The sequence below is a fragment of the Grampus griseus genome (assembly GCF_964374135.1).
Source record: "Grampus griseus genome assembly, chromosome: 14".
Taxonomy (NCBI): Eukaryota; Metazoa; Chordata; class Mammalia; order Artiodactyla; family Delphinidae; genus Grampus; species Grampus griseus.
This window is the reverse complement of record NC_139008.1, coordinates 28821244-28842328: the sequence shown is the minus strand read 5'-3', so window position 1 is coordinate 28842328 and position 21085 is coordinate 28821244. Positions and strand designations below refer to the sequence as shown.

Genomic DNA, 21085 nt, shown 5'->3' with positions numbered 1-21085 from the left:
TTGACCCTAAGAGGCAGGACAGCATCCTGCTTATGGGCTGAACTCAAGACAGACATGGCTCTAAATCCCAGCTCTATTCCTCCTTGGCTGGGTCACCTTACTTCTTGGAGCCTCAGTTTCTTCATCTGCAAAATGGGACTATTAGTATCTACTACACAGAGCTGTAACAGGGGTACATGGAAATAATTCAGGTAGACACTCCACATCGTGCTCAGCACATAGTAAACTTGCAATAAAGGGTATTACTATTATTATTATCGTCACTTTGAGAAGCACATGGGCGGAGAATGTCAATGTACCTTGAGCCCTGGAGGTGGGGATGGGGGCGTGGGGGCGTGTTCCTTTTCTGAAATAGAGACTTGCTTTCTTTCCTGTGTTTGCAGTCAAGGTGTGGAATGGGCATGCCTTCATTGCAGGTGGGGGTCAGGACCTATCTTCTGTTCTGACATTTAGCGTAATTCACTGACATCACGCAAGTGCTGTTTTACAGTCTCGAAGCTATCACACATTGTGTTCCCTCCTTGAGCTGCCCAGCCCTGAGGGTCTGATCTGTTTCCCCCATTTTAGAGTAAGGTATCGTGAGCAGTGGGGCTTGTCCGTAGCCTCACTCGGGGCTTTTTGAGCAGAGGAGGAGGGTCTCTTGGGTCAGCGGGAAGCACAAGCTTGGATTTGGTGTGGCACTAAGCCCCTGGCCTTTCCCGTGAAGCAAGTGCGGAGAGGACTTTGGGGTCCGTGGTGTCCCCTTGAGTCTGCCCTTTCTCTTGCTGTCACAGGCAACGTCTCACCCAGAGGCCATCAGAGCCTTGGGCCTGCCGACAGGGTCGTACAGCTTCCTGTGTGTCATATGGGAAGTCCTGTTTCAGATATGATGGGGGAGGTAGAGGCAGTTAGGTCTTCAGTAGCCCCTTGCCCTTCCCACAGGAGCATTAGCATATGCCATTGATGGAGGCAGAGGACCTGGCTCCCTGATTTTCCAGATCCATGGGCTTGGGCAAGGCTCTTCCTTTCTCTGCACCTCTGATTCCTCATCTATGACACGGGGGTGATAGTAGAACCTACCTTGGAAAGTCGTTTTGTGGATGAAACCAGATGGATAGGTGTAAAGGACTTAATAGGCACTCAAAAGTCAGCCGCTGCTGCTGCCGCTGTTATTGTTGTTCTTGCTGTCGTTCTTTATGCATCTATTGTGAGGATGTGTTTAGCTTCTTGGGAGTTTCTGTTACCCGTTAGAAAGCGGTGGGGTGGGCGGTGTTCATGGTTTTCTTTGCCTTCCCCACACACAGTGTTCCGCACAAAATAGGTGGTGGCGATTTAACAAGTCAGTGCAAAAACAGGAGTAGGGTTTGGATCAGAAAGTCCACAGTTTGAATTCTGGCCCTTCCCCTTTCTGTATGGCCTTGCAGAGGGTGAGTAGCCTCTTCAACTGTCTGTCACCGCCTCCCTCCCCCACCCCATCCCTGTGCGGCAGGGATGAGCCTGCCTGGGGTGCTCAGTGGTTTAGGGTGTTATATGCACTCCCAGCTGTAAATGTGCCTCCTGGCTGTAAAAAGGTCACTGCCTTTAAGAAATGTTGATCTTCTCTTTTAAGTAAATATTATTGAAAATGTTACCAGGTGAATAGGAGCAAGGGCTCTGATGTTGAACCACCTCAGCGCAAATCCCAGCCCCATCACGTTCTCCTTGTTGGCTTTGGGCTTTGATGGCATGTAACATCTCTGAGCCTCAGTTTTCCCAGCTGCGAAATGGGGATAATAATTCCAGCCTCACTGGAGGCCACAGGAGTAAATAGCTAAACTCATGTAAAGCACATAGAGGGATCCATGTTACATGGCAGACATCAAATCGTCAACTCCTTTCTATTCCTGCCCTGAGTCTTCATCTCCGGGCCTCCTGAACCCCCAGCGTGTGCACCTGGTCTCTCTCCCAGACCCTCTGCACTGACTTCATGACTTACCACCTGCCTCTTTCCAAAGCCTGGCTGCTTCAGTCCGTACGCCACCCCCCACCCACTGAGAAGATTTCACCCCACACCCTGAGCCCAGGCTCTCCTCACTCCCTTCAGTCACTCCGTCTGGATGCCTTTCCTCCCGTCACCGTCTGCTGAAATCCCACCCACCCCTCCAGACCCAGGCCGGAAGTGCCTGCTGATTCCCAGCAGCCCAGCTCAGAGGGAGCACCCCCCCCCCGGCCCCAGGAGCTCTCCTCCTGTCTGCCACAGTTTTGTCACTGGCCTCCCGGCCTGTTGTCCACCACTGGCCCATGAGCTGACACCAGGACGTGTCCTCTCATCTCGGGGTCCCCAGCACAGGGCCTGGGCTGTCACTGTTGGAAGAAGGAAGGGGCTCTCGGTTGCGACCTCCGTGAGGGCATCTGTCCTGCTCACCTCCTCTCGCACCTGCTCATCACAGGCCCTGGCGTGAGGTGGGCACCCGGGGCAGGCATGGATGGGCAAGTGGAACCTCCTCTACTCTGGTGTCTGGTAGATGCTGGAACATATGAATGAGTGAGATGCCATTCATGCCTTTAGGGCAAGAACTGGGTGTTTTTTCATCCCAACTAACTGGGCCTGGCAGGAGAGGTGTCAAATAAATGTTTGCTTGGATGGATAACTGTGTAATATCTCCGGGACTCAGTAAATGTTCCAAGCAGGAGACGCTGAGCTCCCCAGGGCTAGACCTGTTTCCTGTCTTTCTCTGTCCATCCCAGCCCGTTACCAAGCTACTTGCTTGGTAAATGGTGGCCCAGCTGAGTCGCCGGGGGTCAAGTAATTCAATTAACAGGACTTTGCTTCCCTGTCCCTGCAGGAGGGGCAGTGACTCTGGCCTCTAAATTAGTGGGTATCTGTTGAGGTTTAGGGCCTGAATTTCTCACCAAGGGTGCCTTAGAGACACATGGGCCTTCCTTTCCCCTCCTCTGCCATCCCCTCCCCGAAACCGCTCCAGAGAAAGCCCTCCTCCTTCCCCTCTCATTCACACCTGGTACCATCCAGCTGCTGATTACTTGGAAAAGAACTTGTTAAACAAAACTTGTTTAAAGCAGCCAGGCTGCTCCCCATCTGTTTGACCCAGACGAGAACATCAGGACCTCCATCCTGACCCCCTGGAGCCCACTCTCAGCGTAAAGGTTAGGAGGAGACTTCCCTTTTTTAAGTTCACGATTTTATTATTTCTGAGTAAAGCAAGTGAAGATGTTTGGTGTAGTTTTGCTAAAATCACCCAATCAGATGCTTATCAGAGGGGCTCAGTGATGTTTGGGAAGCTGCTACGAGGGTCCTTCGTGCCCGGCCATTCATTGCTCTCAGAGGTCTCCGTCCAGAGTGTTTAGAGTGGCAACAGCAGTCATTGTCTCTTTTCAGGTTCCCATTAACAAGTGCATGACGGTCACCCTGGAAACAAGCCTCAGGTGTCAGTGTTGGGAACCCAGGCATCACCCTTGTAACAAAGCCGAGTTCATGGGTTGCAGCATTTGCCCCAGGATGACAGGATTGGGCCTGCGGTTCAGATGCGCTGCACCCACACCTCACAGCCGACCCACACTTGAAAGAGGAAGGGCAGATTTCAGCATTCCAGGGACAGAATAGAGTAACCGGGACAAAAGAGGGCCTTTTAAAACTGAAGCATCTTCTTTCCATTCTCATGGAAGGAAGAGCTGATTGTCAGTCTCTTGCTTAAAATACCTGTGGCCCTGAGGGTAGAGTCCAGATTCTCTAAAGTGACTTCCCAGGTCTGCCCCTGCCCTCCCGCAGCTCCCTCTCTCTCGGTGCCCCCTCTGATCCTCAGTCCCATGGTTCCTTCTGGCTGTGGTCTTTGGAATCTCCGGGCGGTTCTCTCCCTCTGTCTTAGAGCAGAGCACAGGCTTACTGGGGCCGAGTCCTGTCTGCACCCCTCGGTCGTTAGCATCCGGGCACTGGCCCTTACCCGCTCTGAGTCTCATCTTCTCTCTCTGACATGGGAATACTAAAAAGTACCTGTCTCAGTGGGCCTCTGAGAATTCAGTAAAATAACATGTAAGTGTGATCAGCCCAGTGCCCGGCAGAGAAAATGCTTGGTAAAAGTTAACAGTAACACTTTCTCCCCCTCCTGCTGCTGCTGCTGCTATTATGATAACGATTACATCACACGATCCCTGGGGAGGGCCCACGTGCCCGTGTGCTCCCTACACACCCCCGCAGCAGACCTTGTGCGCACCTTTATCCTGTGTTCCTGGCTTTATAGCGCTGTTTTGTAATGATCTGTCTTTTCCATCGACTGTAAGCTCTGTGAAGGCAGGATCCGAGTTGCATTTATTCCTTCACTCACAGCACCTGGCTCACAGGGGGCCCCCGAGGAGTATCTGTCACATGAATGAGTGCATTGAATAAACGAATGCAGGATTCCAACCCATCAGCACGTCCCACCTGGGTCGTTGACTCTAAACTAGAACTCGAAGTCACTCGCTAATGCTGGGCTCCTTGGGAAGCTAGTCATTGTTCTGGAATTCTCGAGCCATTGAGGTGCCCTGAGATCAGCTGATTCTGCAGCAGCCTTTCTCGACAGGGCCCTGAGCTGCCTGCTGTTCCTGATGGACAGGACCTTCCGTTTATTTTATAAAACACCATGATAGGGCTTCCCTGGTGGCGCAGTGGTTGAGAGTCCACCTGCCAATGCAGGGACACAGGTTCGTGCCCCGGTCCGGGAGGATCCCACATGCCGCAGAGCGGCTGGGCCTGTGAGCCGTGGCTGCTGAGCCTGTGCGTCCGGAGCCTGTGCTCCGCAACGGAAGAGGCCACAGCAGTGAGAGGCCCACGTACCGCAAAAACAAAACAAAAAACAAAAAACACCATGATATCCTTAGATGAAAATAAAAAGGAACTCTGGAAGTGCAGAATCATGGGGAAGGTCCCCTTCAAGAGGCAGAATGTGGTCTAGAAAGCACTGTTGTCAGGAACGGCCCAGGAAAGAAAATATCACAAAGCACAGGGGGCAGGGGGTCTGAGCATCAGTTCCAGGAACTGTAGCTCGTCATCTTGTTCACAACATTCCATCATTTTAAAAATAGCTCTTATTCATTTGATGGCGTCTTTATCTTGTTGAAGCTCAAAATAAAACTAACCTTTTCTGGAGGGAAAAAAAAAACACTCCCACGAAAATAGTCCCGAATGTTCTTTTTATTTTTTATTTTATTTTTTTTTTTTTTGCGGTATGCGGGCCTCTCACTGTTGTGGCCTCTCCCGTTGCGGAGCACAGGCTCCAGACGCGCAGGCTCAGCGGCCACAGCTCACGGGCCAAGCCACTCCGCGGCATGTGGGATCTTCCCAGACCGGGGCACAAACCCGTGTCCCCTGCATCGGCAGGCGGACTCTTAACCACTGCGCCACCAGGGAAGCCCCTGAATGTTCTTTTTTAAAGCGAGGACAAACTCCCAGTTCTATTATTAGTCCTCAACCATAATTGACAATACTATTATGATAGGAGTGCCGCACAAGACGACAGCAGGGCCACGGGCAGCGAGGACTCATTAAGCGGCCACCAGAGGCGTCTGGCAGATTCCACGAGCTGGGCTTCGGTCCAGCCCATCACTTCTAATGCTGCGTTTTGGCTGCCGCCTTAGGAGCGCAACCAAAAAGCTCACAAACGTTCCTTGGCCCTTTAAGTGCTGGCCCCTGCCCAGCGGGGCAGGCCCTATGGGGATGCTCATGTCCTCCCAGGGGTCCTGGGTGACAGACGGGGTCCCTGCAGGACCAGCTCCCTGTCTTTGCTCACTCGTTACCCGTTGTCTGCCCTTTACTCCCTGCCCACGGGGAGCTGGGAGCCGGGGGCGCGCTTGCAGCTGCTTCTGTCCATCCTTCTCCCGGGTCAGGGGGCTTTGTCGTCTCTGTTCTGGCCTTGCTCTCCCCGGCGGCCTGCCTTGCTGCTCCTCAGTCCACCTCCCACATTTCTAAGTTCCTGCAACAAATGCTGATGGGGCTGCTGTGATCTCCAGGACGCGGGGCGTGTTGCTGGGGGGGTGCGGCCGTGAAGGGAAGTGGTCGGCAGGGCACGCTGGGGCCACGTGGAGAAGGTTCCTAAGGGTTTAGATGTGCGTGTTGGGAGGGGGCAGAGTTCGTGGGACGCCGCTGAAGAATTCCAAGCAGGGGAGTGGCGTGAAAGAGCGCTCTGCCTCAGGCTGCTCTGGCCCATTCCCCACCAACAGTCTTTCTAGATGCACCTCCTGGGTCCCCCCCGCTTCAGCTTCATTCTTGGTCCACGAGGCTCCAGCTCCAGCCCTGGGGAACCGCTAAGCCTAGCCGCGGGGCCTGCCTTCCGCTGCTCCCGTAAGCTACACTCCTTCTGCCTTTGGCCTTTGCGTTTGCTGTTCCCTCCGCCTGGCATGCCCTTCCCCCACTGGGGGCACCCACCTAGACCCCTGACAGGTGTCTGTCCTCCAAGAGCTGCTGGAGCAGCACCTTCAGGAGGCCTCCCCTGAGTGAAACGCTCTCTCCGTTCCTCGTGCAAACCTCCGGCAGGCTTCCCTGATCACACATGGATGGCAACGTCCCAGCACTTGCCCCTGCCTGGCTCCCCACTGTATGTCTGCCTGCCTGTCTCCACGCCGTTGTACACATAGAAACTCTCTGAGGAAAGCTTCCTGGCTGAACGTCCAGAATCATCAGCTTCTGTCGCAGAGCCTGGCGGGCGATGCTGGCTACCGGGCGCTTAGCCTCGGCTGCCATGAATGACGTAGGCACCATCCTAATCCCCAGTTTACAGGTGAGAAACCCCAGCTCTGCGTGGTTTAGCTGCCAGACGGCAGAGCTGGCCAATGGCAGTGCAGGCCGTTCTTCTGCCTGAGGGAACATCACCTGGAACGTGGTCACCTGGAACATGATCGTCTCACGGGGTGGCTCTTGGATGGCTCTGTAGGGCCTCAGGCAATCCAGGTGGTACAAATTTGGGGTCCCACAGAGGCCAGGCTGGGGACGGGACTGAGGAGAGGAGGCTGGGTGGGATGGTAGCCCTGTGCTTCCAGTAATGAGGGCCATTTCTCAAGGGAGGCCAGAAACCTGGATCTGAGGCAGATACACATTGGTTTTTAATGTTTTTAGGCCATTCAAGCTGTTAGCAGCTTGTGGTGAAAAAGGCACCACCCTCTTCACCTTTTGGTCAGAACCCACCTGATCCCTGAGGGGGAATCTGATCTGAACGAGGCTGCGTTCAACCTGCTGGAGAATTGCCAGCTTCATTCTGGGATGGAGTCTGCCCCTTTTTAAGAAATCTCAGAAGCAGTAGGCACATTTGAAAATTCAAACGTTCAAACACCGACCAGGTATGAGGTAACACCAACAAATTATCGTTCATTTTGTTCGAGGTGATCATGGTATTGTGGTTCAATCGGAAAGTGTTCTTAGTATTTTAGAAATACACCTTGAAGTGTTGAGGGGTAAAATGTCACGATGACTATAATTTACTTTGAAACACCTTCGCAAAAAGGTAAAAATGATGTAACGTGGAAAAGGGTTAAGACTTTATTAGATAAAGGGTCATGGGGGTTCATTATACCATTTGCTCTGCTTTTTGCCCTAATTTGAAATGTTCACAGTAAAAGATGAAATGACAGTAATGGGAAAGAACATAGGCTTCCTTGAGTTGTTCTGAGATCTTCCCGGCCCCACTGCGTCCTGCCAAGTTGTGTGCGGCCACTCGAGGTGTCCATACCTCCAGGATCATATTGAGCCCCGAAGGCTGGACATCTAGGCAGAGGCTGGCCGTCAGCATGCCCATCCCCTCAGTGACTCGCTTCCTTCTGCTACAGCTGACGGGCAGGTGCAAGTTCTGTGAACTGCATCTTGGCTGGGAGATACCTGCAGTTTAGAGGACCTGTAGATTTTTCTTATGTAAATTGGAGAGTGTCTTCTGGATTGAGGGCAGCTCTCACTGCTCACCCATTGATGACCTGGGACCCTGCTCAGCCGCCTGCAGGTCTTGAGCCCTGGGGCAAGTTTCTTACCCTCCCTGAGCCTCCGCTGTGCTGTAAAGATGCAGTGCTAGGAAAGTGCTGAGCGCAGAACGTGAATAAAGACTCCACAAATACCATCGCTTGTTCTGAACAGCTCAGGTAGAAATTGCTCGGCTGTCAAACTCAGATTACTGCCATGTTGGGTTTTCTCAGGAGCTGGCTGGGGTTTCCAGGGACTGCCTAGCTTGAGGAATCAGTGGGATTTGTGATTCCTCCAGGGTGATAACCTTTCTGCCAAGTCCCTGTTGGCCCTGGGACCTGGGCGAGAAGAGGCCCAGGTGAAAATGGGCAGATTCGACTCCTGGGTAGGATCCTCTGACCTTCACTTTGGGGGATCCTCACCTTCCTAGGACCCCATAGCCCAGCCCAGCCCCACAAGCAGCACAGGGAGCCATCCCCAGCCTTCCCTTGGTGCTTAGAGAGTTTTGAGCGTCCTCCCCCCGAAAAAGGAGAAATCTCCACGAGTTCTTCCAGGGATGACTAGCCCCTTTCTTGCCTTCCTGCAGCAAAGCCTCTCGAGCCATCCTTGAGGGTATCTTGTGCAGATTGAAGACCAGGCCCGATTAGCTCCTTTGGGCCCTAACCTGGCATATTGACCACCTTCCCAAGGAGGAGCGTCTAATTGCTTAACGATGGGTTGAAACTTGGAGACCGTGGAGCGGACTCTGGTATCAGATGGGTGAGCGGAGCCGGAGTGGCTGAGCTCCAGCTGAAGACCACGGCTCTCCTCGCCTGGTGCCTTCACTCCCCGCACTCAGCGCCCCTCCAGCCAAGCTGCAGGAGATTCCAGCCCCAGACGGGGGCTGCGCTGGCGGTCAAGTTGGAGCGGCCAGCAGCAGTGTTTGAGCGCTGTCCCCCTCTGGAGAAACATCTGGCTGAGGCAGTGCACCAGGGGGTGGTTTCGGGTGAGAGGACCTTGATGTGACCTTGAAGTGGCCCCCAGGGATCAGCGGCTGCTCTGTGTTCCTTCCTCCCCCCGGTACTCGGAGGAGGATTGCCAGATGAAAGACAGGATACCCCGTGAAATCTGAATTTCAGATAAACAATGGATAATTTCTTAGTGTATCCCAAATATTACATGGAAAGGGTTTATTGTACAGGCCATACTTGAACCCTGAAAAGTATTGAGTCATGAATAGTGAGAAATTCATTGTTTATCTGAAATTCAGATTTCACGGGGCATCCTGGCTTTTTATTTGCTAAATCTGACAACACTTAAGAGGGACTCTCCCTGCTGTGCTCCGGCCCTCGGCAGGGCCTCGTGGGGAGGGCATGTCCTCGGACGTCTCTGAGCACATGGGCTCATTCTGCACACTGTTCCCAAGCCCCAGGCTGGTGGAGAGGGGGGATGACTGCACTGCTCCATCTCTGGGGCCTCGTGGGCGAGCGGCCCGGCCCCGCTCTGGGCTACAGTTTCCTCGTGTGTCCTGTGAGGCTTCTCGTGTCCCTGTGAAGCCGAGTGACCCTGTTCCTTCTGCCGCCCTCGCTCTGCTCTCCCCTATTCACCCCACTCAGCCTTCAGTCTGGAAGGAGCGTCACTTCCTCAGAGAAAGCCTTTCCTGCCCCACACCGGCCCTGGTTTCCTGGTTCTAAGCCAGGCCCCCAGGGCAGCTGCACATGAGCAGGACAGGCTCCAGGCTCTGTGGGTCCCAGGGCAGCAGGCAGATGTGAGGTCCCTCGTGCCAAAATGATTGAGTTTCCACATGAGGACAGCAGATCACCACCCAGGTTGAGTTCTGACCCTGAGGGACTGACCAGAGCACACGCCTAGGAGCTGGCCCTGCCGACGAGGGCCAGGCAGGGGCCCTGTGCCTGCCCCGGGGCGCACTGAGCAGCCCCGGCCCGGAGTAGCCCTGGGGGTGGGACTGCGCTGCTACCTCTCCTAGTTTTTCAGAGAAAATGGAATTTGTTTATTAATGAAATCTTTCTTAAATAGTGGCAACTGATTCATATTTCAGAAAATTCCCATGAAGGCAAAGTTAAGCATCCTCTCTGGAGGGTGGCATTGAGTGTGATGAATAGTTATATGCTGACCCGTGTGGCCACTGGATTTATCGGTGTCTCCCCCACTGGCCCCGTGACCTCCACCAGGGCCACAGCAGTGACCCTCTGTGTTTATGGTCTGTCCCGGGTCCCAGCACCATACTCGGCACGTTGCAGGTGCTGAGATTTCATTCATTCCTGGGAACACACTGCAGGAAGTTTCGTGGACCTGCCTTCCCCCACTTAACAATGATACTATCACGAGCATCTCCCATTATTAAACATGATCATACGTGTAAAGCCTGAGGCACCCCTTGCACTCGCTCTGGGTGGTGATGATTGATGGTTGCGTGTTCTCCGGGTCGTCCATCTCCGAGTGGGTGAGGAAAGCATAGCTGAGCACACCTGTCTGTCCGTCTTCCCAGGACGCCAAGTTTGTGGAGGAACGCAGGAAGCAGCTCCAGAACTACCTGCGCAGCGTCATGAACAAAGTCATCCAGGTGGTCCCCGAGTTTGCCGCCAGCCCCCAGAAAGAGACGCTGGTCCAGCTGATGCCCTTCTTTATGTGAGTACCGGCTGCGTTCATGTGCTCCGCCCCACACCTCCTTCCTTCTCTCTCCGGCGGTTGCATGTGTCTGCGTCCTGGACACCCCAGGACCCGGCTGTGCCCCAGAGCCTGCGAGGTGCTGATGTGGAGACTTGGGTCAAGGCATCTGGGGGTTTAAAGGGCTCACAAGAGAATGAGCCCACGAGTGAGCATTGTCGATTTGAGGCTCGCGAAAAACGCAGGGCTCTGTGGTTTTATACTTTGGTACATTTTGATCAAAGGAAAGCTTGCAGCTCACAGGTGTTCCAGAGCTAAAGTGGTCTCTGTCAGGCGTTCTTCAGCATGTGGGCAGTGAACCCAAGGAAACTTCTCGCAGACTCCCACTGGTGCCGACTTAGATTACTTTCATGTTAATGTTACCTAAGTATGAACCAACTTAAAACTAGGTATAAATTCCTTGTTCTTATATGTCTTATAAAAGTAAAAAAAAAAAGAAAATTAAAGAAGTTTACATGTTAAGCACTTACAAAATCATTGCAATTCAGAATCAGCAGTTAACAGAGGGAATGCTACTTTTTCTGAAACCAAATCTTTGCTCACGACAGTGTGCAGCAGCTTCTCCTGACCTCGCCACATGCCATGTACCGCGCCGGTGGTCTGCCTGCTGACCACACCTCCCCCGCCATGACTTTCCTTGGGTCACGTCGCTGGGAAACATGTGTTTGGGCCTCACCTTGGGGGCAGGTGGGCCTCACTGGTGTCACTACGTTATCACTGATCAGTTCCCTCTGTTCTCATAAGTCTCTCATCACACCGCGACATTTATACCCTTGGATTCAGGGAACCCAAATGATGAAGCATCCTTAGTTTTTATAAAGTCTTCAGATGCCAGAGAATATAATTACACTCGACCCTTGAACAATACAGGGGTTAGAGGTGCCAACCCCCCATGTAGTTGAAAATCTGTGTATAACTTTTGACTCCCTCAAAACTTAAATACTTATAGCCTACTGCTGACCTTACCAATGACATAAGCAGTCAGTTAACATATAGTTTGTATGTTACTTGTATCTCTACATTGTATTTGATGCATTCGTGACATACCTAGCTTTTGCTTAATTTTTTCAATATTTCTAGGCTATGCAGTTTATCTGCGAGTTTTTTTCAAATTGTTGCAAATCTCCAAAATTTTTTCCAATATATTTATTGAAAAATATCTGTGTGTAAGTGGACCTGTGTAACTCATACCCATGTTGTCCAAGGGTCAACTGTATATTATTTCTAAAACGTTACCATCATGGTGGGAATGATCGATGTAAGAATCCATATAGCTAACCTGTGGGCCTCTGAAAGTGGGTTGGGACTTGTCACTTGAAAAACACTGATTTGCTGGGATGAAGCAAGAGTTTCCTTTCCCCAGAGCTCTTTTAAATGGTGTGCTGAGGGTTTGGGGATCTGCTTTGTCCTAACGGTGATGCTATGACTCAAGCCGGGGCTTATTTCTGCGTCTCTCTGTGGGGGGAACGGTGTGCCTTTGGCATCACACTTTCCAGAATTTCCAAGTTGAACTTGCAACCGGACAGACATCGGCAGGGCTGCCCCTCTTACCTGCTTAGGGCTTTGAAATTGCAGTGAAGCCACTCGCTTATGTCTTTCTAATTGTTTCAGGACCTTTATGAGAAGGTATAATTGTACTGTGCTATCTGTGATAAAAAGATGCCTTTTTTCCCCCCCAAACAAAATATACCATATGGAAAGCTGAATTTTTCTTTTTCTCAGTTATTTGTGATGCTAGGGCCTTGATCTTGCTGTTTTGAAAATGCCACTATAGTTCATGAGAGGAGGTCCCCTTCATCTTTTAAAGGCAGCCCCCTGGCCTGTGATGAGTGTTGGAAATCAACCTGTCACTGAGTCAGGTGTGTTTTGGCCAAATTTCCTGATGAAAATTGAATCCGAGAGGTAGTCCTGAGACCCCAGTACTAAGAAAGGTTGCCCACCTCACGTGTGAGAAGAAGAGGCTGCCTCGTACGGGAGAGCTGGTGCCCCTACTGCCAGGGCAGGTGGTCCAGGCAGCTCTGGTGGAGAGTGTACCAAACATCAGCCCGCCGAATTGTGACAATTGCACTTTAACTCAAGTGTCTCGGCGTGCTGTGAAGTCCCAGCCACTCTGGTTGCCATTGATGAGAGCTGAGGGAGAAAGCGTTGTGCCTAATTAGCAGAGAGAATGTGAGGTTCAATTTCATGGGCTTTAAAAACTACAAAGCATTTTGGTAGGAGATTGTGGCAAGAGACACAATATTGACACGAGACTCTGGACTCAACGTGGGTCTCGACCCCGGTTGAAGTTAAACAGCTTGCCCTTCGGCTTTCCTTGCAGTTCCACAGTTAGCTGCCCTCTCCTCCTTTGTCTTTTTTGAGTGAGATGGGATTTCAGGTTGGAGCTTGCAGATTGTGTCATTTGGGGGTGCTGGAAGGTGAGCTGCAGCCCAGTTTGTCCATGCTGGTGAGCCTCCACGTGATACCTTCCTGTCTGTGCAGCCCCAGAAAACAGCAGGTCTGGTGTCACAGCTCAGAATCTCACCCTGAGAGATTCCTACTTAAAAAAACATCTCTCTCAACTAAGGAAATAAACTCCCCAAAGTGTGATTATTCTAATCTTGACAGATTTCCTCAGGTCTTTCAAATGCTGATTCAGGGCCCTAAGGATCCCTTTCAGCTACTGAACATGAGTGGACTTGTTGACTAAGGATGGCCTTGCCCGGCTTCCTCCCCTCGCTTATTGAGCATTTACTATAAGCTCTGGCTGTAGGTTTCACCTCATCCAGTCTTCCTGAGAGCCTGTTAATTAGGTGGACACCATATCTTCATTTTATTACATGGAGCCTTACAAAGTTGCCAATGAAAGGGCAATTTCATAAGGTTCCACCTAATACTGACAAGGAAAATGAGGCCAGAGAGGTTACCTTGTGACCCCATGGTTACCTACCAGCACATGGGGGGCCCGGGCTGTTTGGTGCCAGAGCCCATGGCTTGAGGACATGGGTGACAAACCCGCAGCCTGTGGATGGAGCCTGACCCTCCAACCTCTTTTATTTGACTATTCCGGTGGGGTTTTGTTATTTGTTGTTGTTGTTTTTCTTTTTTTAATATCTATTTTATATATAGTAGTATGTATCTGTTAATCATGGACTCCTAACTTATCCCACACTTCACCCTTCCCCTTTGGTAACCATAAGTTTGTTTTCTATGTCTGTGAGTCTGTTCCTGTTTTGTAAGTAAGTTCATTTGTATCATTTTTTTAGATTCTGCATGCAAGTGATATCATACGATATTTGTCTTTTGCTGTCTGACTTACTTCACTTCGTAGCATAATCTCTAGGTCCATATTATTGCTTTTTCTTTTTTTTTTTTTTTTTTTTTGCGGTACGCGGGCCCCTCACTGTTGTGGCCTCTCCCGTTGTGGAACACAGGCTCCAGGCGCACAGGCTCAGCGGCCATGGCTCACGGGCCCAGCCGCTCCGCGGCATGTGGGATCTTCCCGGACCGGGGCACGAACCCATGTCCCCTGCATTTGCAGGCGGACTCTTAACCACTGCGCCACCAGGGAAGCCCTATTACTTTTTCTTAATTAAAGTGTTGCCAACATCAAAAAATTAGAAGGTGTCATATTTTTTAAAAAAATCATATATCAGCCTTCTCTGGAAAACTCAGAATTGGTCACACCCTATTATGGACTGAATGTTTGTGCCCCCCCCCCCCAAATTCATATGTTGAAGTCCTAATCCCCAGTGTGGTGGCATTTGGAGATGGGGCCTTTGGGAGGTGATTAGGGTTAGATGAGGTTATAAGGGTGGGTCCCCATGATGGGATTAGTGTCCTTAGAAGAAGAGGAAGAGACACCAGAGTTCTCTCCTCTGCCACATGAGGTCACAGTGAAAAAGCAGCCATCTGCAGGCCAGGAGGAGAGCCTTCACCCAGAACTGAATCTGCTGGCACCTTGATCACGGACTTCCCAGCCTCCAGAACTGTGAGAAATAACTGTCTGCTGCTGAAGCCGCCCGGTCCGTGGTATTTTGTTATGGCGGCCAGAGCAGGCACATACCCACCTGCATTCCCACTGGACCACACTTGGCTACAGTCAGACTGTGCTGCCCTCTCCGCACTGAGCCCGCCACTCTGCTGCCTCCTGCGCACTGAGCCGAGCCTTCCCTGCCATTCGCTGTTAGCGTTTGGCTGTTTCTCTCCCATAGTCACTCGCATTACCTGCCTGGCCCCCGGAGACACTTGAGTTTGTGGTGCTGGCTCTTACCTGCTGCTCAGCAATATAGGCTTTGACTGTGAGGCACCCATGATGCACTGCTCACACTCTGTGCTCCAAAGTGTGTTCAACAAGCTCATCCGCTGCTGAGCGTCACTCAAGGTGGTGCCTTTCCCATATGGGGCGAGAGACGGAAGGTGTACAGGGGATTAAACCTAGTGGGTAGAATTTGCTCGTTTTTCTTCACCAAAACCCTTAAAACCTTCAGGCTCAGGCAGCCTGGAATCCGGTATTCCATGGCACCTGCTTTGACACACACGTCTCCATTTCGTCTTTCCTTTTCACTGTGTCAGTATTTCACTGTGTTCTGCAAGGGGCAGCATGACTTCCAAGGATTCTGCCATCTGCACAAATCTGAGAGTTGAAGAATCAGCAGGTTCAATTTTTTTCTCCAGATCTCTCTGCCGCCCATTGCCTTCCTTGCTAATGCCAGCAGCAGTCTGAATTAGAAAGTAGGACAGTAGGAAGTGGGCCATTTCTTTCCCATTTTGAACCCTGTGTATGTCTGGCCCACGTGGGGACCAGAACCTGCCTCCAAACTAGTGAGCAGACACCACCCCCTAATGCCCTCTTCCTCTGGGGGCCCCGTGTTGTTTTCATCCTCCTGGCGTGTTGGAGGGAAAGGCGAGAACCCCAAGATGTGACACATGGCAGATGTAAGCAGTTACTTAGGGAAATGTCAGGTGCTCCTTTGAAGGTGCATTATCGAAGGGAGACCAGGATTCCAAGAATTCATTCTGCGGAACTGGACTGCAGATCGGTGAAGACTTAAGTGATTTGTGGTGCTGTCATTTAGCACGTTATTAAAACGTATTTCTGCAGAGTCATTCATCCTTGAGAAATGCATCGTGTTCTGCCATTCCGTGAGGGGAGAGGAAAAGTTCCGGGGGTGGAAGCCAGAGTAATGTAGGTCACAGCACAAATTCTCTACCGGATTCTCAGCAGAAAACACAGTCGATGTTTTCCCCACTCCCCACCCCCATCTGCTGCCATATTTACTCTCAAAGCTGTTAAATATATTTTTGCTGAAATAGGAGCTGCCATGTTCTCCCAGCGAGCGGGGCTTTGGCGTGGGGTTGAGACGCTTCAGCCTGGGTAACACCAGGATCACGTGGACCCCGGCGGACACGCTGCTTTGCCAGGGGCGCTCACAGGAGTCACGTGGTTCCTTCCTAGGACCCTAGACCCACGTTGCTTTTGTGGCTGATCCACACCTCCAGGTTCCAGAATGGTCTACGGCGGCCAGAAAGGGGTGCAGATCCTGTTCAGAAAATCTCAGTTGTGTGGCCAGACTGGCAGACTGGTTAGGTGTGGGCTGTGCTTTAAAATAAAACACCAATGTGAGTGACTGTTGATGGGAGGAGTGCGCCCCAGCTGGCGCCTCACCCGCCGCTCCCTCTCATGTCGCCCCTGGACCTGCTTCGCTGACGTACCTCAGCTTCCTGGCCCTCGAAGGCAAATGAGCCTGAGACCCCTGGTGTCCAAATGGAATGCGTGGGAATTTGGGAGTCAGCGCTGTTCCACACTACCTCTGCCACGAAGGAGGAGGGTGATCTCGGGCAAGGATCCAGCCTTTCTGGGTCTTAGTTTCCTTATGTGTAAAATGGGAAGATAAGTATTTGACATCACTGTTCTGCTGGGATGTTAGGTGAGGATTCTGTGTGAGAGCAGGATACAGCAGCTTCTCCGTGTCAGTGGCCATTGATAACGAGACTCGTGAGAAAGACCAGGAGAGAAACCCCACAAAAACCCTACAGACATTTCTCCATCTGTCTCTTCATCCATCCATCCGTCCGTCCATCCATCCATCCATCCATCCATCCATCCATCCATCCATCCATCCATCTATCTATCCATCCATCCATCCATCCATCTATCCATCCATCCATCCGTGTCTACAGGTGAAAAACTGGAGTGCCAGGAAATTTAAGTGGGTTGCCTAAGGTCCTTGTGAGAGTAAATGGCAGGCCAGGGCAAGAGTCCACTGTGCTTCCCTGAGATACAGGGCACATAGTAGGTGCTCATGAAATGCTGATTTATAACATGAATTATTCTGAAAGTCAGTTTTTCCCTTCCTCCTTCCCCTGTGGGGATCTCTCATCTAGATGGAGCGACTCAGGGCCTGCCCCAGGGAAACTGGGTGCGACAGCTAGGCTCTGGCCTTTCTGGGAGCCCAAGAGCTCAGCCGGGCCTAGATGGCAGTGCTCCCCACTAGGGGCCAGGCCTCCCCTGCAGGAGGATGCCCACTCCTCAGAAGCTCGTTACCTGGAGGCCCCTCCCCAGGGAGACCTGCCACCTTGTCGCCTGGAGAGATGATATGTAAAATGGCACTTAATCACCTCCATCTGCCGGCCTGGCTATTTCTGGGGCCGTGTTAAGGGATGCAGAGAAAGTGCGGTCCCCAGGGTACTGGTCTACTGGTACCCCAGGGTACACGCCCTCAGTGCTCCCACCCACAGCGATCAGAATGAATCACTCTTTCTGAAAATGACCAGGGCGACAGCTACTCTTCTCTGATACGGAGATGGCCTCCCTAGCCCCTGTGCATCCCACCGGTCATAGTAATTATGTTCTACTCCTGCCATTTCTTTTCTGTTTGGTGGTGAAGTGGGGAGAGGTCAGCTCTACAAAGAGGAGGGAGAAGAGGACGATCGTGCAGCTTTTACAAGTCCCAGAAAAAGTGGGGGAGCCTGGAGCATCTCCAGGGCAGAAACGCTGCTGAGCGGATGCACGGAAAGCCTCTGTCAAAGGGGCTTGTGTTCAGCAAACACCTCTTTCATCCAGTCAGTGTTTATTGAGCACCTACTAAGGACTCAGCAAGCACTGGGGATGTAACAGAGAACAAAACAGAAAAGAGAGGATAAACCACCTTTATGGAGTCGGGGAAATGGAAAATAAACGTATAATACACTGCTAAACAAGGTCTTTGAAGAAAAGTAATGCATAGTTAGAGGCTAGAGAGTCACAGTCGCATGGGCAGTGTTTCCACCAAATGGTCAGGAAAGACGTCTCTGAGAGAAGACCTTGTGAATTTCTGGGGGAAGGGTGTTCAGATAGAGGGAACAGTAAGTGCAAAGGCCCTGAAGCAGGAGCAAGCTTGGTGTGTCAGGTAAGGCCAGTTTGGCCAGAACAGAGAGAACAGGGGAATGAGGCTGGAAACATCACCAGGGCCGTATCACATAGGGCCTCGGAGGCTGTAACAATGACTTTGGGATTTACTCCAGACTGAAGGGTTTGGAGCAGAAATGTGGCATAACCTGGTTTGTGTTTTTAAAACCTCACTCTGGATGTGGGGTAGAGAATGGAATCGGCGGGGCCGGGTGGGGAGGCTTTTGTAGGGCCCAGCAGGAGGAGGGCGGTGGCTTGGCCAGGGTGATTGGACCCTGGACATATTTAGGACTGGTTGTTGGGAGTGAGAGAAGAGAGTTATGACACACCCGGGGTCCTGACAGACCAGGCAGATATAGAGGTGCACCAAGTTATTCCATACGGACGGCCCTGTATTCAAGTCAACAAATGTCTCCTGAGCAGCTGCTCCATGGAGGCCCCTGGGGTAGTGGGGAGGTTGGTGGGGGTGTTATTACACATAAGACTAAGACAGCGCCCCAGCCCTCAGGGTCAGCAGGTGTGTGGGTCATGTTATCATTCCATGGCAGCATTTCTTTCCCTCATTCCTGTTTTCATTCACTAGGAATTTGCAGAATGCCTAGACAGGTGTCATACTGCCCTGTTCGTAGCCCAGCTCTGCTATGGACTAGCTGTGTGGCCTCGAGCAACTAACTTAAGCCCTCCCGTGCCTCAGAGTCTTCCTCTGTACAGTGGAGATGTTGCCAGCATCCCTTCCTGGGGCTGCTGAGAGGGTTCCACGAGCGCATGCATGTCAAGCTCGTAGAACAGCGCCTCGCATATAGTAAGCTCTGTATGTGCGTAACTATTTTCTACCAGCAGAAAGGGAGCACGGGAAAAGGAGAGTCTGGGGAGCAGACGTTTTGGAGGAAGTGATAAAATCATGGTATTAAAAAAAAAAACCTGAAACGCAACAGAAAGATATAAGAAGGAGAAGTAAACATCACACCCCACTCTGCTATGCATCGTGCCCCCCACCCCTGTGATCGCTGTCAAGTTTCTTATGTAACTTTGCAGAAATCGTCAATACTTATGTAAGCCAAAGCCAGGCTCTACCCAGCCCTCTGTAGTTTGCCTTTTTAATTTAATAAAGCTGGCTCATTCCCTTTGAAAGCTACAGAGTACTCACTGCAGTGGCTGTTTCATAATTTATTTCACCATCGCTCCATCTGAACACTTAGGAGGTTTCCAGATTTTTCTCCCTCAAACAGTATTGCCAGGGATGTTTCAAATAGATGTACTAGATGTACAGTTTGGCAGGTAGGTCTGTAGAGTTTATTTTTAGAAGCGGTTCTGGCTCAGGGGGCAGGTACATGTTTAAATTTTGACAGATATCACTAACCCCTACCTTCTCATGCCAATTTGATACTCACCATTTTGTTAGGCATGAAGGGGGAGATGTTCTGTCCAGATATGCAGAACAGCTGCAAAGCTCGGGGGGCCCTCTTCTCCACTGGTGGAGAGCAAGTGCTGCCCTTGTGGCCAGGACGCCCTGGAAAGCAGGGCTGGGAGCTGGGGGTGGAAGGTCTTGGAAACCAATACCATCTTGGTCTCCGGGAAGGGAGCCCTCGCAGGTCTCTGAGCTCAGGTCCATGCCTTAGGAGCATCCCACTGGCAGCTGGGAGGCGGGGGAGTGAGAGTGGTGGGGAGATGGGGCAGGGTGCTTTCGTAAGAGTCGAGAGAAAGGGTGGGAGGGCCTGAGCCAGACGATGCCAAGATTTTGAGGCTAAATATCTGGGCAAAGGGGACGGAGGGGAAACTGGTTTGGGAGCAGCGAGGTGAGCATGAGGCGTGGGATTTAGAAACCACTCTCTGGGGGGTCCTCAAGGCAGGAGAGAGAGCTGAGCGTCTCCTAGCATTGCAGCCTGTGGCTTGGCATCGGGCGTGAATTCCTGACTCCGTTTCTCAGGAAACAAGTTTTTCCAGGTCTCAAGAAAGATGTCAGGAAATCAGGAAAAAGTATTGTCATTCTCCTGTGAAAATTAAAGTGTAACAATCCCTGGTTTGAAGGAATCCACGCCGATGAGGTAAAAGCGAGAGCAGGAAGTGCCACGCATGGAGTTGAAGGCAAAGGTCGACGGTTCCAGGAACCGGGACAGGAGCTCGTAGGAGAGGAACGGTCGTGATCTACCTACTTAGTCTTGCCTTTAGCTGATGCCATGTCATAAGTAGTGTGTTCATGGCTCTGTCTGCTGCAAACAATGAATCATTCTTGCAAATAAAATAAATACTAATAAGTTTATGTACATAGTATACTGCTGTGAGTGGCATTCCAAGAAATACGTTTTGGAAGCACAAAAAGTCCTTAAACTGGCAATTTCGACACCGGAGATTCGCATGTTGCATTATTATCCGAACATGACCCAATAGTGTTCGCTAGCATTTCCCAGCATTTGAATATTTGCTCCAGGCTACGATTCTTTGTGAAATACCACTGAACTTAATATTTCTTATTTATTAAGCAGATCATGTTAGAGTTCCACAATAATGAATAAATAGTATGAAGAATGTTGGGACTATTTTTAGGAATAACGTATGAGTTGGGGAATTTCCGAGAAAACACCCAGGAATTCTGACTTTTGCTCTCCAATCCCAAAGAGTCACGTCCTTCAGGATTTTGGAAACACTCCTTGGGAGACAGTTCCCTAATATGAACTGGGGAATGGGTGTCACAGGTGGGGAAGGGCGCCCAGAGAAACAGGAGGAGGTGGCAGGGTGGAAGCTGGGACAGAGTAGGCCAGGAGCCAGCACAGCAGAGGGGAGGGGAGGCGGAAACTTGGAGAAAGCTGGGTCAGGGTTGCGAGGGGAGAGAGCGTTTCCCAAAGAAGTCTTCCTCTATGTGAAGGAGCTGCCAAATTAACACCTAGTCCCAGAGCAGTAAGAATAGCAAGCTGTCCTCCTTCCTCGCCGCCAAGCTGGCTGAGGAGCACGGAGCAGGTGGCGCAGCGCAACTGTGGTGGCATCCCTGCCACCGAGAACAAGTCATCGAGGGCGGCGGGGGGAGGCGCCTGCTAGAGCCCCAGCTGCCTGTCGGGCCTCCTGGTGGGGGGCGGGTCAGCTCCACGGCCCTGCTTAGAAATGTGTGCCTTCCACGGGCAGGCCTCGCTCTGCAGGGACCCATTCAGGACCTGGCAGCT

General features: G+C 51.5%; 1 protein-coding gene across 1 annotated transcript in view; it reads left to right on the top strand.

The window, feature by feature from the left end:
• SNX29 (sorting nexin 29) overlaps positions 1 to 21085 on the top strand; it is a 566576-nt gene that overhangs the window by 497584 nt on the left and 47907 nt on the right. Inside the window, exon 20 of the mRNA XM_082671124.1 lies at positions 10383 to 10522. Coding sequence (XP_082527250.1) covers positions 10383 to 10522 — 140 coding nt within the window. The remainder of the gene's footprint in view (positions 1 to 10382; positions 10523 to 21085) is intronic.